This window comes from Poecilia latipinna, unplaced genomic scaffold (genome assembly GCF_001443285.1).
Source record: "Poecilia latipinna isolate Pla-1442-1.1 unplaced genomic scaffold, P_latipinna-1.0 Scaffold1591, whole genome shotgun sequence".
NCBI lineage: Eukaryota > Metazoa > Chordata > Actinopteri > Cyprinodontiformes > Poeciliidae > Poecilia > Poecilia latipinna.
Window position 1 is genome coordinate 77,816 of NW_015114207.1, and position 17,261 is coordinate 95,076.

At 41.4% G+C, this 17,261-nt stretch overlaps 2 protein-coding genes across 5 annotated transcripts in view; both read right to left on the bottom strand.

Annotated features, from left to right (window-relative positions):
* Window positions 1–592: 592 nt before the first annotated feature.
* On the bottom strand, window positions 593–4,793 carry LOC106963868 (uncharacterized). 3 transcript variants are annotated; one of them, XM_015059014.1, is made up of 2 exons: window positions 4,297–4,793; window positions 593–2,981 (listed from the first exon to the last, which is right to left on the bottom strand). In XM_015059014.1, the coding sequence occupies exon 2, from the start codon at window positions 2,972–2,974 to the stop codon at window positions 2,219–2,221; it is 756 nt and encodes a 251-aa protein (XP_014914500.1). In that variant the 5' UTR covers window positions 2,975–2,981; window positions 4,297–4,793; the 3' UTR covers window positions 593–2,218. The 3 variants fall into 3 exon arrangements, with proteins under 3 accessions (XP_014914500.1, XP_014914501.1, XP_014914503.1); XM_015059015.1 differs by lacking the exon at window positions 4,297–4,793 and adding an exon at window positions 3,963–4,290; XM_015059017.1 differs by lacking the exon at window positions 4,297–4,793 and adding an exon at window positions 3,846–3,956.
* A 4,474-nt stretch (window positions 4,794–9,267) lies between these two features.
* l3mbtl1b (L3MBTL histone methyl-lysine binding protein 1b) overlaps window positions 9,268–17,261 on the bottom strand; it is a 16,325-nt gene continuing 8,331 nt past the window's right edge. For both annotated transcript variants that reach the window (XM_015059020.1, XM_015059021.1), the window contains exons 7-22: window positions 16,619–16,713; window positions 16,399–16,503; window positions 16,179–16,314; window positions 15,995–16,086; window positions 15,747–15,898; window positions 15,464–15,540; window positions 15,136–15,221; window positions 14,677–14,787; window positions 14,486–14,600; window positions 14,276–14,375; window positions 13,629–13,823; window positions 13,272–13,373; window positions 13,112–13,176; window positions 12,859–13,031; window positions 11,917–11,979; window positions 9,268–10,610 (exon numbers count right to left, since the gene is read on the bottom strand). In XM_015059020.1, the coding sequence (XP_014914506.1) occupies window positions 10,482–10,610; window positions 11,917–11,979; window positions 12,859–13,031; window positions 13,112–13,176; window positions 13,272–13,373; window positions 13,629–13,823; window positions 14,276–14,375; window positions 14,486–14,600; window positions 14,677–14,787; window positions 15,136–15,221; window positions 15,464–15,540; window positions 15,747–15,898; window positions 15,995–16,086; window positions 16,179–16,314; window positions 16,399–16,503; window positions 16,619–16,713 (1,796 nt within the window). In that variant the 3' untranslated portion in view covers window positions 9,268–10,481. The remainder of the gene's footprint in view (window positions 10,611–11,916; window positions 11,980–12,858; window positions 13,032–13,111; window positions 13,177–13,271; window positions 13,374–13,628; window positions 13,824–14,275; window positions 14,376–14,485; window positions 14,601–14,676; window positions 14,788–15,135; window positions 15,222–15,463; window positions 15,541–15,746; window positions 15,899–15,994; window positions 16,087–16,178; window positions 16,315–16,398; window positions 16,504–16,618; window positions 16,714–17,261) is intronic.

Here is a 17,261-nt window from a genome sequence, read left to right on the forward strand (position 1 = left end):
TATTGATCATCAAATCCACTCCTTAAGGGCCGGTGTCCTGCGACTGTTTGATGTTTCTCTGCTTCAACACGCCTGAGTCAAATAATCAGGTCATTAGCTGGATATTGGACTCACTGAGGAAAGGATGGATGGATAGGATTGCATCGCAAGATTTTGGGACAACAACTTCGGTAAGAGCATTGAAGATGGGTCATAGCTGGGTCTTCTACGATGACAATGACCCAAAACACACCAGCAAGGGAACTAAGGAATGGTTCTTAGGAGCATTTCCGTTTCCTGGAGTGGCCCCAAAACCTGGAGATCTGTATGAAGGAGTGGTGAAAATAACTACTGCAGCCAGCATGTGTAACCTGGTCAACAACTACAGGAACAAAGGTTTCTGCAAGCCATATTAAGTTACATTTTTCTATAGCACCAAATACTTATTTCATGCAGTAAAATGCTAATTATTATTATTAAATTGCAAACCTCTCCCGTCTTTGTAAGTAACTTCAAAAGTCAGCTGTGTATTAAATACTTATTTCCCCCCCCTATATTCTACAAATACATTTTGCCTACAAATGTAGCACCATTGAAAGGGAGATGAACAGCCTTTCCAAAAGCGTAAGATTTATTACCTAGAAGAATTGTCACAACGAAGAATTTTTATTACCAAACACAAATTCTCTTATTTTGTGCTGAGTGTACATTCATTTTCTTTCAGATAGTTACTCTTGAGTTGTATTTTAAGTTTGTTTCATAGGGAAGATTACTGGTAGCGCACCACCTCTAAGCTTTATTTCAGCTGTAAATATTCAGTGTCTTCTGTAAGAAAATACAACAACAGTCCAATGCAATTTTAACATTTTAGAAGGTTGTTACTATAATTACATAAGCGTCTATGATGTTTGAGTTTGGGTTTTTTCCATGTTGGCATTGAGCATTTGACAATAGAAAATACTCAGATTATTTACACCTGAGAAGGAGCTTGGAGGCGGAGTCCCACCAATAATCTTCCATGTGAAACACAAGTTGAAAATTAGCATCTCAAACATTGCTTGTCGGGAAAAAATCTGATAGTAATCTTTTATAAAAATCAATCAAATATCGTTTTTGTCTACCGCTATGATGTTTTTGAGGTTGGTTTTTTTTTAAGATGGCAGAAGTCCACTTTGGTCTTGATCTCCCTCTTTGACTATCTGGTATCTTCACTGTCAAAGATCAACTAATTCAAAGAATTATTATTTGATAAGAGATAATATTAACTCTTTACAACAGAATCTTTTTCTGAAATATCCCTTCAATTGTACTTCCAAATGTTTTCTTGTGCTTTATTTACTTTTTGTGCTCTTTCTCAGTTTTGCACAAGCCAAGAATTGAGATGGAGTAATGAAAATTTGAATAAAGCGTAGGAAACGAGGTGATGAAGAGATGGGAGATGAGAGGTCGCGATGGTGGGAGAGTGAGGCATCACTTACTCAAACCGACAGGAGTGATTTTTCTCAGTTACGTCAAGAATAACTCATCGCAGCCTCACCAGAATTTGTGTTTTTAAATGCTGTTACACGTTTCTGTTCATCCACTCTCAGATTCTCTTAGATCTCTCGACGCCGCACTGAAGGAAGGGGAGAAATGTGAACAGCTGAATGTGGGAATCCAAAGAAACTGTTGAAATTTACAGTAAGAAATCCGGATCTTGCAATCGAGCACCAGCTGGTATTAATAGCATGGCTGTAGGTGTCGAGTGAGAGGAGTGTGGCTTTTGTGCTGCTCTTGTTTACACCGAAACACAACTTTCCCCGAGATAAAGAGAAGATTATACTGCACGTGAGATAAGATAAAGACTCATTCAGGACCTAATCTGGCTCATCCTCTTTAGCGAACCTCTTAAGAAAGGAGAAGTCCACCTCTAGGGGAGAAGATGAGTGTGAGAGGAAGCATTTATCACCCAGGTTGGCACCCAAATAACTTTTACAGCAGGTCCATGTTTGGTCACTCCAGAAGTGAAGTTTTATGGGCAGCCGGGCGGAGCTCTGAGACAACAAGATGGCGAGTTGACATCAAACAGCGCAGCTTAAAATTTTTCAAATGTGGATGAGTCAGTGAGCAATGTAGGACAAAAACACCCTTCAGAGACAGTGACTCAGTGTGCCACTCAGAGGCACTATAACATACAAACAACTCTGAAGCTCTTCTTCACTGAGCAGTGCATAGTCCGGTGGTTGTGCGTGGCGGAGCGTCAGTCCTGGGGCAGTTCTAAAGACTCTGTCCGGTCATTAAAGTCGATTTCACTCGAGCTGCTTGAATCTGAGTGAACCGGGTCAGAAGAAGCGGACAGGCAGGGTGAGGATGGGTGAGGATTGGGCGCCTGGTGGTGCAGAACTTGGGTGAGGAGCATCAACTTTCCCTTTTTCTCCTCTTCCTCCTCCTCCTCCTCCTTTTCCTCTTTCTCTTCCTCTTGGTCTCCCTCCTCATTAGTTGCACCTCCTGCATCAGGAGGAGGAGAATCACTGCTGCAGAGAGGCAGGATGTGGACCGGGCTGGTCCACGGTGACAGCTCCTCATCCGAGTGCTCCCACTGCTCCTGAGTATCCTCCCAGCAGCTGCTCTCCTTCAGGTCCTCCAGGTCGTTCAGAGGGTCTCGAACAAGACTCTCTCGGTCCCGGTTCTCGTACAGCAGCGTGGCGGCGCAGATGAAGATGAAGAGGCCCACTCCCATGACCACCGGCCCGGCCAGCTTCATCCTCTCAACGTGGGTGCTCCCACGTCCGCCCACGGCCGGCCTCGGAGCGGCGGAGACGTAGCCCGCCACCGCCACGCTCATCCCCACCAGCACCACCATTGCGCCCAGCATGAGCCACACGCCCGGCGGGGAGCCCAGGCGCAGCTTGGTCTGGAGGGCTTCTCCTTTCCTCAGGTGTTTGTGGCAGGCTGGGAGGCAGACGGGTGAGGAGTGGGAGGAGGCAGGGCTGCAGGGCGGACTGGCAGCCGTCATCCTCAGACTAAACACAGAATGGAATAAAATCTTCATGAGACCTTGTACCACAAAATTTGGATGCAATTCTCCAGATAAAAACACTGTCTCACTTAAAGAAAGACTAAATAATGACTTATATTGCACTTATCCCTTGATTAAAAAGTCAACGAGGTCAAATCGACCACTTAGCAGCATTCAACATGGTGATGGCTGGCGGGTTAAACTATTTCTCACTGTTGATGTTAGTATTTAGAGATCTGAAGCGTCTCCCCGAATAAATGCAGGCATTCAAGCAGTGCATGTCTGGGGTGTGATGAGTCTTGGAGAATTTTCTTTATGCTGTTGAAGCAGCGAGAACTATCCAGTTCTGTTTGGGAGAGGACATCCAGTTATCCGCTGGGCGACCTCAGTGAACCTACAGAGCTCTTTTTTCTTTCTCTTTTCTTTTTCTCTTGAATGCAGCATCTGTTAGTGGTGTGTTATACTGATATTGATACAATACCAAATAAATACAGCACAAGTATCACCAATACCTTTTATTCAAGGTTCATATTTCTTCAAATTTCTGATATTTAGGTGTTTTTGTGGTTTTTCCTTTAATTTTCTGTTTTTGCTAAAACTCAAAACAGAATTTGAACAGTTTATAGGTGTCTACAAAATATTTAACATATTAATATGATAAACAGAAGTAGAAAAATAAAACATATTTTTGTTCATATTTTCTTGTATAAATGAGAACAAGAAACATGTTTTTAAGGTAGTTGAGAAACTACAAAACCAGACATTAAAAAAAACATTTTAACTAAAGTATTAATCTACTCTTAACACTCTAGCATCAGTCCGATACTGATACCTCCTCGGTATCGATATTTTGGATCGATCCGCCCACCTTTAGCATCTGTGAATGAGCGCCTGGCGGCTGCAGGGAGACAGTTTACTCTGCATTGCACACAACAGGAAATAGCTGCTTTAATAAGACATGTGGCCAAGTTAATGAGATGCCAACCTCTCTGCAGTTCCTCCCTGTGGAGCAACACAGCCTCCTTAGCCCGAACCCGGACTTCTCTGTTATTGGACCACTCCATCAGCGCTTGTGATTTCACTTCACGATCTCACTGCGGTCTTAAGAAGCGTTTCCGCGGAAGTCCTCTGAACTGAACTCATAATTTAATTTGCCCCCGAGGGAGATTGGACTCAGAGGGCGGACTGAGACCGGTCGTATTTCAAGTTAGGAGAAGTGTTTTTACGCATAAATCTTTTGCGTTCATCTGCGCTGTTGCTCAATAAAATAAGCCGTTTAATGTGTTGAGGCGGTGTGCATGCAGTCAGTGGGTACTTGCCTTGTTTTGGATGCAAATCTGTAGCAGAAACCGGCTCCTCGGCATTATCAGAATACATAATCCCGAGTTTCGTTATTCCTCCCACTCCTCCACTTTTGATCCGCGGCTAATCCACTCTTTCTCCCATTTCCTCCTGAGATCGGGACGTTTTTGTTTTAGGTGGGTTTTTTGTTTTTAAACCCTCCTCTCTGCACAGTGTGAGTCAGTGCAATGCGCAACAGCGGAGCCTGAAATGTAGCTTTTATAGTAAATAAGAGAAAAAAGTGGTGCAGCGCTGCTCTGCCTCTGTCTACGCGCTGTCCGCCTGTGCGTCTCTGCAGCCTGCTTGCTCCTCTGTGTGTGTGTGTGTGTGTGTGGAGAGGAGGGGTCGTGGGAATCTGAGGCTGGTCCAGGCCAGTCCCACGGTGAGCCCACCGTGGGACTATTTATCCTCACCCATCGGCAGTCAGTCGTGTTTTCTGTAGAAGTTACAGAAAGTGCAGCCCTCCTTTTCCGTCCAAGCAAAGAAAATGACGCCACTTTACTACAAATTATCATTCATGTACATCTTTGCTGGCTGAAAATGCATGCAGTCCTAGATTTGAGGGAGGATTTTCTTATGAATTTAGCCACCATTCAATGCCAAGCAAAACATCAAATGCCTCTTATTTATAGTAGTCCGGAAGTTATCACACCTCATGAATTTTCCAGAATTTGTCGACTACAAGTTTAACTTTTTTTATTAATAATTTTTGTGACATAAAGGTTGAAATGTTCGCCTTTTGTTTTTTCAGTCAGATTGTTGCTACGTGCCCACCCAGGAGTGACTTAATGAAATCTGCTGGGTTTCCAGATGGAAAACTTTATAACTTATCTGAAAAATAATCTGCACTGCTTGATAACTCAGTTTGAAATTGACTTGACTTGAAATCTGTCTTGGATTGAGTTGACTTTTTTTGGTAAAGTGACATTTATTTAGTGCTGAATTGAATTTGTTTGGAAAAAGCTTTAATTTTTGTCAGATTAAATGCAGGGCTACCATTCCTGACACCGATATTGACAGGAATATTTTTTTTTATTATTTAAGTTTGACAAACTTTTGACCTATAGGTGTATTTTCTTTTTATATTTATATTAAATTATTTTGTTCAAACCCATGACAGAATATCAAAAAGTTATTAAAATACTTTAATAACTTGCTAACATGGCAAACAGTATCAATAGAAAAAAAAGAGCAAATCAAAACAAAATCTTTTTTGAGGTACAGAAGCTAATATACAAAAGTAAAATTTAAAAAGTGAATCTGAATCTAAAGTACTGATCCAAAACTTGAGATTTTGACTCATTTCATTCTCCTTTACTATCAAGGAAAGTTTCCAAGTCTTGTCAGATTTTTACATGCATTTATGTTTTTATTTTGCGTTGGTTTATTGCAGCTTTGGCTGAATGTTTCTGGTCGTGACCCTCTGCCCTGGTCTCCAGTCATGTGGACTCTGTTTTCTTCCAGTATTACCCTGTATTTATCTTAATTTCCCATCATCTCTGGTGTGTTCAGGATGAGAGACCGTGTTGGTGATAAAACAGTTCATCTGTCCAGAGCGCCTCATCTCCACTGTTCAGGACTTCTTTCTTCTTGCCACTCTTCTGGAAAGGGCCAGATTTTTGCTGATTCCCTGATTATTGCTCGCCTTGTCCAGCCTCATGATTTACAGGTGTGTCTCCCCGTCTTCCTCAGATGATAGATTGAACCTTGCCTCATTAGATATTTCATAATATAACCCTGCTTTAACCTTTGTCTTTAACCTGTCTGCTGATGATTATTGTCTTATGAACCTCTGAAGTCGCCACAGAGCAGCCGGATTTATGCAGAGATCAACACTAATGATATTCATTGAAGGTCGTGGCTTTAAACATCTTAAAATGTGGAAAAGGTGAAAACTGTACAAACGCTTCTACAAGCAAAGAATCTCAAAGTTTGTAAGCTGAAGCAGAACTGTGGAGGTTGTGTGGTTCACATGAACTGAATTTAGTTTTATTTGGTTTACCTCAAATTTGGGCCACATGTTGATCCCCCCGCCGCCGCCGCCGCCGCCTCCCCCTCGTGTCTCGGTTTGTCATGTGTCACAGGACCAGATGTTACCGTCATGTTCCGTGTTTCTGTGTGTTTATTTTTGAGTTTTTCTGTGTAGTCCTGTTCCCTGTGAGTCTGTCTCTGCGTCTTCCCCGTTGATTGTTTCCCAGGTGTGTCTCATTCCCTTAATTACCCCGTGTGTATTTAGTCTCACCTGTTGTCTGTGTTCTTTGTCGGGTCCTTGTCTACGCTGCCTTGAGTTCGTGGTTTGCTGTCCCACGTTAGTTGCTCTCTGTTATCACCCGCCAGTTGAACTGCCAAGTCCTGTTTGTGCTTGCTTCTGTTGGTCCTTATTGTCAGTTGCTACCGGCGTTTAGCTCCGTGCTTGTTTTCTGCCGTGCTGCCTGTCCTGGACTGTTTATCGAGCATTTTCATCATTAAACTCATCTTACTCATCACCTTACCTGGGTCTCGGTGTCATCTCCTCACCACCAATCACACGTTTCCTGACAGTTACGCCAGCAAATGCAACACAGGGCAACTTTGTTTGTGAACGTCATGCAGAAAGGTAGTTTAATGAGTTTCATTTCAGCCCATGTGGGCCGGATGTAGCCCACGCAGGAATATTGCTGGTTTCAGGTTGATTTGTGCATGTGGGCGACACACGCAGCAGATCTGGGTTTGAGTTCAGTGTAAACCACAGCAGAAGCACGCATTTATAGTAAAGTTTAGGCCACATTTATGACTCTTTCATTCGTGTTACAGGACTTTATATTAACTGATTTAAGTTTGAGCCTCCTTCAAAACACCAAGAAGTCTTATGCAATGCAACAAATTATCTCACGAGTTTTTGTTAAAACACATGAGTAAAAAAAAATAAAAATGAGGGAATATTACATTTACTCAAAGTGCAGTTAGATGAACACGTTACTGCTAACTCAACATTGTTTAAAAATTAACTATACTACTTTCTTTTGAAGGACAGGAAGTAAGCTTATGCACTCTCCACACTTACCAACGGTAAAGATGTGAAGAAGGCTTCAAATGAATATTTCATTTCTGCGCCATATTCCCACCCTGAAAACTTAAAAAAAAAAAAAAAAAAACTGAATCTTTCAATTGAAAACATGTTGTAAGGGAAAAATCCCGGGTTTATTTATTTATAAAATCATCAGTGACAGTTACTGGCGCCCGCAACGATGCAACAGAATAATGTTTGTAATTACAAAGTCGATGTGAATGTCTAAGAAATGTTGAACGTGATGCGACACGTTTCTCTCTGCTCCACTCTTCAAAATGGATTGCAGAAAGGCAGATGTGTGTTTGTCTTCATAACTCGGTTCTCACAAGGACTGCATGATGCACGAAGACGTGTAATTTAAATACTTCTGCTAATTATTGCATTAATTATGGTCAGCACACATCACAACGCCCCTCTCCATTTCATGCAAACTCTTGCGTACCGTTGGCATGCAGAGGGAAACGCATTGCCTTTGAAATGTGATACACCACCAATTACTGCAACCAGTGTAGTAGCAATATTGCAAAACTAATATTGCAATGACAATTATAATTTAATTCAATATATTGTGCAGCTTAGCTAAACTTGTCCACATCTACAGTCTGAGCAATAATTACGTTTGTGACTAATGAGGCTAGATGAGAGTCGGCGCTTGTGCTGCCACCGCCGAGTTTCTGAACAATTTATTACAAAAATAACTCACTTTTAAATCACTGCACTTGTTTACTAAGCATTAAGTACAATATTTATACTCCATTTACATAAACGCTGACTGCTTTGGAGACATGCCACTAAAAAAAAAACTTTTCTGACTAAGATTGAGTCAAACACTCCAGATTGGTTTGACTTGAGACAAAGGATGAATATATAACCAAAACACCTCAGGGCCACTGGTAAGCACGGTGGAGGTTGTCTAATGCTGTGGGTCTGTTTCTCAGCTTGTTGAAGTACCGCAACATTTTGGAAAAAAAAAACTTTGATGGCTTCAGCTAAAATGTAGGATTATTATCAAGTCCAAATGCATCTTCTTCCATGGACATCCCCATCCCGATTTAAAAACTTTAAGAAAACTTATGTTGGGAGAACAGAGAGGATTCTCTAGAGCAGGAGTGTCTAAAGAGTGGCTCAGGGGGCCATTTGTGGCCCTTGAAATGATTTAGTTCAACCCCTGACCATAAAGACCAAAAATTAAAGAATTTGCCCATCAAAATAGAAAACAATTTTTGCCCCCAGAAATGTGGAAATCCTGTTTTTCTTTTTAAAAAGTCAACAGCCTTTTGTATGTTTTGGACCTTCAATGATTTACAGATTTCATAAAAGTTTTTATTGTTGAGCAGGAAAGACTGAAAAGAAAATAAATCCCAATAAACTAATGTTTACATTTTTTCATTTAATGAACTTTATGGCCTGCCAGTAATTACAGTTTTCCGGTTTTTGCCCTTGGAGCAAAAGGTTTGGACACCACTGCTGTAGAGAAAAGAAAGATCAAATTTACTATCTAATATACTAATATTTCTTAACACTAATATCACCAGTATTAGTATAGCCAACAGAGGTGCCCATAATTGTGCCAACAGTGATTTTGTTAGAACCAATCATTTAATCCTATGGGATTTCCCCCCCCCCCACACCAGTGAATAAATATATAAGAGGTGCAGAAGTTACTTCACCACTTCCACATTCATACAAACACACAAAAAACACAAAACTAAAAACTAGAAGATAGTTTGACTTTCACTGAAGTCATAAATCAGATTGTCGTCTGACAAAGCGTTCAGAACGCTGTGGTTGATCAGCCAAACATGGCCGACGCGTAAACAACAGGGAGTCGCGGAGCGCAGCTTCAGATGATCGGTGAGTTTGTGTGCGACATGGCGGGGGTTAAAATGAGGACAGCAGACAGTGTGCATCTCATTTATTGTCTCCCATTCACACGTTCCGTCAGAGGAGGCAGAGCAGCGTACCATTATCCCATAATTTACAAAACATAAATAAAAGCTGTTTGCATGAACCGTTACTGATGTACACATCCAACCTGCCGTGGCATATTTACAAAGGCCCCTCCCCCTTACCATTAAATTGCTTGTTTTGTCAGTTCACGGTCTTCATGTCCTTCTTGCCTGTACAGACAGATCATTAGTCTTTGCATAACAAAGCAGGACTAAACTCTGGTAGAAGAAAAGAGAGAGGCTTCTTCTTTTAGCTCTACTTACAAAGTCAGAGCTTTTTCGAACCAGGAACAAAAAGGTGGATACCAGAACAACTTTAAGTTGTTTAACATTCATATTTGTGTGTTTTCTACGATAAAAAAAACAATCAAAAACAGCTGGTTTAGCATCTACAGAGACAGGACAGGTTCCTTGATTTACCGAGCCGGCCGTCGCAGCTCGGCCCAAAACGATCCGCAGACCAGAAACGCAACATACACAGAACAGTGGGAACTTGCATCTCCATTCCTCAAACACACTTAATCATCTCTGCACACAAACAAGGACGCCGTTTCAAGCATTCTTATTGAATCGAACCTCCTGCCAACTCCAAATGACCAAAACACCGATGCTCTTTGAGCCTGCTGAGCAGTCATCTCTCTCTAATTTATAGGAGAAACGCTGAAGTGCCTCTGCTCCTCTGGGTTTCACATTTTAAAAAAATCTCGCCGTTTTCCGATTGTATTTTGCAGCTTCTCAAAACGAAACAAACAAAAAAATGTATAATAATAATAATAATAATAATACTTGTTCTACCAGCTCGGAGCCGCAGCACCTTTTCTTTACAAACAAGAAATCCAACAACTGGGACAATAAATCCAATCTGTAAACTGTACAATGTTAAGAAGCCTTAAAGGCGCCTGCATGTTTTCAAGATTCTGTAAACAAAACAACTCGGGTTAGTAAATCTTCATGGTGTCTTAAAATGCTCTCCCAAGCTGGCCGTCGTAGAGGAAGAGACACTACACCTTCCAGACAAAGGCTTTCTCCTCTCTCCTCTCTCGTAGCTGCACCACTGCAGAGAAACTAATTGGCCTTGTTCTAGTTGATTTTTTTCTCTTCTTTTTTTCTCTGAGACTTGAGTCGAGAGCTGCGTGGAGGGAGAGACTCCCCCTGACGTCGGGTCTCACTCTTCGTCGGCGTTCTTCAGCATGAGGATGGAGTTGTAGATCTTCAGAGCCGGTCCCAGCTTGATGGACAGGATCTTAACGATGTCTGCCTGGGTGAGAAGCAGGAAGGCCTCGCCATCTATTTGCTAGAAAGAGAACAAAAAAATAACTTTTTTTCCCCCCCAACTTCAGTAATTGAGTATTTTAAATCAACTCGAATGAATGCTTGTGGTCAGATAATAAAAACCTGCATTTGCAAATATTGATGTGGACAAGAATGTAAACCTCAAAGGGGACATATTGTGAAAATAAGTCACATTTTGCACATTTTTATACTAACATTTGGTAATAAGTTATTGTTTTTTGTGGGTGTCTGGAAAAAAAAACTGTTTGAACAAAAAAAAAAAAACAAACAAAAAAACTCAGATTGTGCGGTCAGTCCAGCATCAACAGATGAGACCTACATGCTAAATAATGTATGTTCAATCCCACCACTGTGAACATGGTGGTGGCAGCATCAGGCTGGGGGAAGGTTCTTCCTTCCAAAAAGGAAAGCTGGTCAGAGTTAATGGGATGATGGATGGCAGTGTTTAGGAGGACACTGAGCCTAAACAGACTGGCAGAGCACCTGGGTTATATGGACAGGTCAAAGGTCAGACCTAAGCTGGAGCTGTTTTGTAAAGAATGAGCAGAAATATCAGTCTCCAGATTTCCAGTGCTGCAGTGAAAGGTGGAAATGATTGAGTCCAGCTGGCTAAATACAAAGGCTAGCCAAAAATAAATATATTTTAATTATTTGTACCTTTTATTCGTTTTGCATTTACATGCTGCTTTGTGTTGATACATCACATAAACTCCCAAAACAATAAAGTTTGGGTCTGTGATGTGACAAAATATGAAGAAGATAAAGCGGTCGCTGATTAATACAAAAGTATAAAGTTCATCTTATTAGCAACTGATATTTAGTTAAATGTTTTTAATTATAGTTGAAATGCTTGAAACTGCATAAATTAGCAACAGCATGCAAACTGACAAAGAACCCCAAACACCAGAAGACACATCTTTGCCAGTAATAATTAAATATTAAACAAACTGAGTCAACACAATAAATTATTGCTGCAGAGTTGCTGTATTAGAGTTCTTGTCCCAATCTGCTTCATAAAAAAAAAACCTGGAAGCCACTTCCTTTTTGTGTGAGCAGAAAAACAGAAGCCCTCACACTGGACTGAATTAATTTAATTATCCTTGTTTAAGTGTTGTTTATTTAAATCAACAGTAACGGTTTAGTCAGTTCGATTTTGAAGAGTGCAGAAAGAATGATCACGTCTACATTTCATTTTACTTCATTAAGCTGCTTGACTTTAAAAAAAAAATCAAACATATTGATTGTTATCAGTGGTGACCAGGTGTTAGTTGAATCTCTAATTGTAGGAAACAAAGGGGATTACTCACCTCTGTTTTAAAAGTAGCAGCATGCTCTTTACATCCTGGGAGTCCTTTGACAAAACCGGCCACCTAGTGGACAAAGAAACCAAGACAACAATCATCTTGACTGTGACTCGTTCTGTAAAAATACATCGATCACAATTCTGATCTCCAAGCTCTGCTTTTTACGAAGCTTGACATTCTGACTCTAGCTGATTCTGGTTACATTTCTCTTTAAGAAATATGATATAAGACGACAGAAGAAGAGCATTCACAATAGATTCCTTGCTGCCATGAGCTGTCATCAATTATTTATCCTAAGTGTAAGGGCAACATCACGCAGCATGTGTGAGAGAGCAGTAGCTGTGAAACAGGATTTTTAATGAAAAGGACAAACAAAGTTGACATTTTAAACTGGATTTATTTGCAATTAGCCCGGTTAGCAAGGCTTGGATTATAAAACAGCACTCTGGGCGAGTCCTGGAACCATTAGATGTCGTCAGCATACAAAAACGTTCTGCAGAGTCCTGCTAATTACTTGATTCAGAGACGCATCTAAAAGTTGAAGGACATCGACCCAGAGAATTTAGAAGCTCATTTTGACTTTGAGATGCTGAAAAAGCTGCTAACGCTTTCAAATTCAATAAGGAACAGAGGATAAAAGCTCTAAAGAATAAAATTAGGCAACATTGTAGCCTTCCAGTTATATAAAACTGCTGTATAAAAGCTGATACATCTTGGGATGTTTTAAATTTCTTCTTGCATCTCAGCTATCTTTAGTTATTACAGATAAAAAAAAACACCTCAGCTGGTAGCCTGCCAGGCAGAGAAGATGATCAGAAAAGCTCTTTCTTGAGGATCCATTCACTGTTGCCGTTCATCCGAACAACCAGTTGTGTTCATGTTGGATCGGTGAATGAGGAGCATGTCTGTTTTTAATGTGTTAAACAGTGTGCAGGCATGTCTGACCTCCTCAGTGCTCCAAGTGGCCACTCTCTTGGCAGTCAGCCCCAGGACCTCGGGCAGCAGCTGGCAGTGTTTGTCCCAGCAAAGAGCCACTCTGTGCGGGGGGGAGGCGGAGATGCCGGGGGGGAACACTGACTCGTGTAGTGCTTGCTGGAGTGAGATGGTTTCTGGGGACGCTGCAGACGGAGAACAGAGCAGCAGTCAGTGGGATGCGGCATCGAGGTGCCTGCTTTATTGTAAAGCTCCCCCCACTTACATTTCCCATCACTAATCTCATCCTTGACATAGTGCATTTTTAGATACTTGGGCAGCGGAGCCATTCTGAAAAAAACAAACAAAAAAAAAAAACCACACACACAAAAGTTTAGATGATAGTTTTGGCCGGAAAGCTTTGGCTCAGCGCTGATGAGTCCCACCTTTTAGGCCTCGTTCCATTGTGGCTTTGCTCGTTGGCTCCACCTACTGGCTCTGGCTGGTTGTTGCATTCTGAATGCTCTGCTTCCACAGGCGCTGGTTTCCTAGCAACAGACACTACAGTTCAGATACAAATCCTTTCAAATATTCATATAATACTATAAATACATAATTGAAAACACAATATGAGTGCACATGTGAACAAGCAAAAAAAAGAAAATGTATTTATTTTGAAACACTTTCTAGAAGTAAATTTAAATCCATTCAAGCCTGCAACCTCTTACCACCACTGTGATTTTGGTGAGTTTTTAAGTGAACTGCTTTTGTTTCTAGTTAAAACATTGTTTTCAGGAGCAGACCTGCTCTGGGGATCCAGTGGCGGCTCGCTCTGCGCCGGCGCCGATGTGGTCTGGGCTGGATTGTTCGGGTGCGCGTCGGGGCGCCGCCCCCGTGCCGGAGGCCCGCTGAGGACGAGAGGTCGCTCTCCACCGAGACGATCTGGCAACAAGCCCTCCTTGTTCAGGTTCATCTCAGAGTAAGGGCAGCTCACCTGGCTGCACACAGGAGGAAGAGCTAAACATTTTATACGGGCAGAAAACAGCCTTTTGGATGCATTTCGCATTTCTGGCAACAAGTATCCTGCAACAAATAGGAGGTGGAGGCCGCCATTATCACTTTGATTCTCACAAACACAGAGAGCAGCAACACATTTAGATCGCGAGCCACCCACACAAATATTATTGACATCTGAGAACAAAGTCTCCTGTCCTCTTTTTACACCATTACTAAATACGATAAAAGCAGGAGGGTATTTTTCGGGTTTTCAGGAGAGTGGAAGTTCAGTTTAACGAAACATAGAGCAGTTAAAACAAAGAACATACATGTTCTGCATCAAGGCAGGAGGAAGTGGATAAATTACTGTAAACAGACATGTTTTTCCAAAGCCAAATTTTCATACTTTTGCAGACTGGCTAGAAGAAGCTGAACCTAAACATGAGCAACTAACGTGTAGTGCGTCCCGTAGCGAGGCCCCCTTATGTGTCCGACCCCGTTGCATCCTGGGGTGGGACAGCCTTGCCCCGGGGCAGGCAATGAATCACTTGTGCCTGAAATAAACAAACACAAGGCAGCATTAAAGCAATGCTGTGGGGATTTCTACAAACTCATTTATTGAAGTTTAACATGAATAGGCAGGCTGAGTTAAAGCATGTCTTACTGTTGGGGTGCTGTAACGGGTGTCCGGTTTTCTGACACCATCCGACTGGGTGCAGATCTGGGCAATCTGTCTCAACCCAGTAGTCGTAATCCATATTCCAGCCATCGAAGTGGACCTACATGAGAGGTATATGAATTGCGTAAGAAAAGTAAAGAGCGTGTTTGGGAAACTCCTCTGGAGACGCGTCACACCTTCAGTCGGTGGTCCTCTGTGTTCACTATGGTAGCTACACGGATGAGCATGGGGTTCCTCTTATCAACGGCTTCAACTTTCATCCCAACCTGGAAGCCATGAGGAGGTCGCTGCAAAGATAAAATGGGTTCAAAACCAAAAAAAATTAAGAACAAAATAGAGACAACTGGACATTTTCTGGACATTAGTCAAACAGACAGCCTTGTTTTCAACTCAAGACATAAAGATTATTTTAGCGGCAAAAGAAAACTGTTGCAGCAGAAACCACAATATGCATCCTCAGCAGAGCGTAATAAAAATGCAACAGTGACCATAAGCTAAATCCTTATTGCTGTTTTGCGTTTGCAGAGACCCGATATGAAACTACACAAATATTTTAGGGAGGCAGCATTGCCTCTTTGGTCTAAGAGACAAAACAAAGATACAGTAAATGTGAGTGAACCAGTTTATAATTGTACCGGTTTGAAAGCTCTTGCAGGAGCAGGTTGTGCTCCTGCTTCCTCCATGTACTTTTCCCATGAGAAATTCTTGGGATCTTTATGTTCTAAGAAGAAGAAACTTTGAATTAATGGTGGAACTTCTCACTTTTAATACCTTGTTAAAAAACACACACACCTTACAGAACACCAAAGATTACAAATTATTTACACAGTGCATTTCTGAAGGAGCAACATGCAGAATTCAATTCAGTTACAGACTATCATTTTGTTGCCATTTATTTGTGATAACAGTAAGATACTAGTAATGCTTGTTGTATAAAAACAGGCTTAGCCAGCAGCGTCTTACCAGGTGGAGTTATTAGAGTCAACTGAGCTTCTTCACAGAAACCAACAGGATGTATGTACGGACTGCTGGCATCACACCTTACATAAAACAACATAAACATAGTAAAAACATAAATATGATTTTACAAACAGATATTTAAAAACAAAAAGATTTTGGTGTTTAAAAACCACATGTGCATGTTTATTCACATAATCCCACATCAGAGGTAGAGAACAGTGGCAGGGATACAGGAAGCGTCAGCGTGCAGAGAGAGGGAAATAACCCTGGGTAATAAACTTCCTACCAATAATCATGTGTGTCATCCAGGCTGTCAAAATGAATCAGAAGGCGGTTGTCGACAACGGCAGCGATTGTTGCTACACAGATCTGTGAGGGGTTCTTCCTGTCGGCTGCCTCCAGTTTCATCCCAGCTCTAAATCCAGATGGGGTCACGGACTACAACCAGAGCAGCGACAACGAGGATGAAATGAGTTTCAACGCAGTCAGGGTGGATCAGATTATTTAGTGGTGCATCGTTTGTGTAGGACTCACTGTGTTGAGGCTCTTAAAAAGATGCTTTGGAGCCAGTTGGCCTCTGCAGTTTTTCACATACGTACTCCAGTTAAACTCTCCTTCTTTACAGCCTGCAGTGAAGTAAACAAATCCATACAGATGATTTTTAGAAAACATTACCTCCAATTTCATGTAAAAAATGAATAAACATGTCTGGGATTACCTTTAGGCAGTAATAACTTGTGCCCGTTCTTCTCACACCACCCGGCTGGCTTCAGATCCCACGAGTCGGCATTGGCCCAGAAGTCGTAGCATTCAGGGTAACCATCGAAGTGGAGTCTGACTCTGTAACCTTGGATCTGTAAGACAACATGAAAACAGTCTGTGAGGATGAAATTTCTGATTTCTGAAAAAGAAAGACAAGACATTATCAGTGTTCTGACCTCTGCAACAGTGAGCACGCAAAAGAGAGAGGGGTGAGATGGATCAAGCCCTTCGAGCTTCATCCCAACCTTAAAACTGTTCCTGCTTTGAGGGAACGATTGGTGCTGCAAGGCAAATACACAACGCCATTAGATTGGATAAATAAGACACCACATTAAAAAAAAAAAAAAAAAAAAAAAATAAAAATAAAGTGATAGTAAAATTACAGTTTGTACGTACCTCTTTGAAAAGTTTCACAGGTGCAGCAATGGTTCGCCCCTCCTCCAGGTAAGCAGGCCAGCTCCACGCCCGCTTCTTATTGGGCGTGGCAGGCACTGATGTTAAAACAAACACAAATATGACATGTAATAGATGCTTGACTGGGTTCCTAAACATTTGTCATGCCAAAAGTGGCTCATTTGTTGATGTATGGAGAGTTCCCAGTCTGTTTTAGTACATTATAAAAGTTTAAAACGGAAAATTTGATGATGAATTACAGCATTTAGAAAAAAAAAAATATATAACCTTAAAAAAAACACACATGGATGAATGTATGAAAATTTATAAAGAAACATATTTTCTTTTTTTCATACGTAGTCATGGATGGATAAAAATGATAGAAAAGATGTCAAATGTTGGTCTCATTTCGCCCTTCAGAGTTACTAAGATTACAAACAAGTGTAAATCTGCCTAAAATCTCATTATTCTCATTGGCTTTTAGTATTTTTTCAAGGTTAAGTTTCAGTTATTTTTAGAGATGTGCCGATCGATCGGCCACCGATCATAATCAGCCGATTTCCATGAAAAAGTGTATGATCGGTGATCGCCGATCACGGTCTCTTGTTGCTGATCACACGAACCGATCACCTGCTTCTCATTTCCC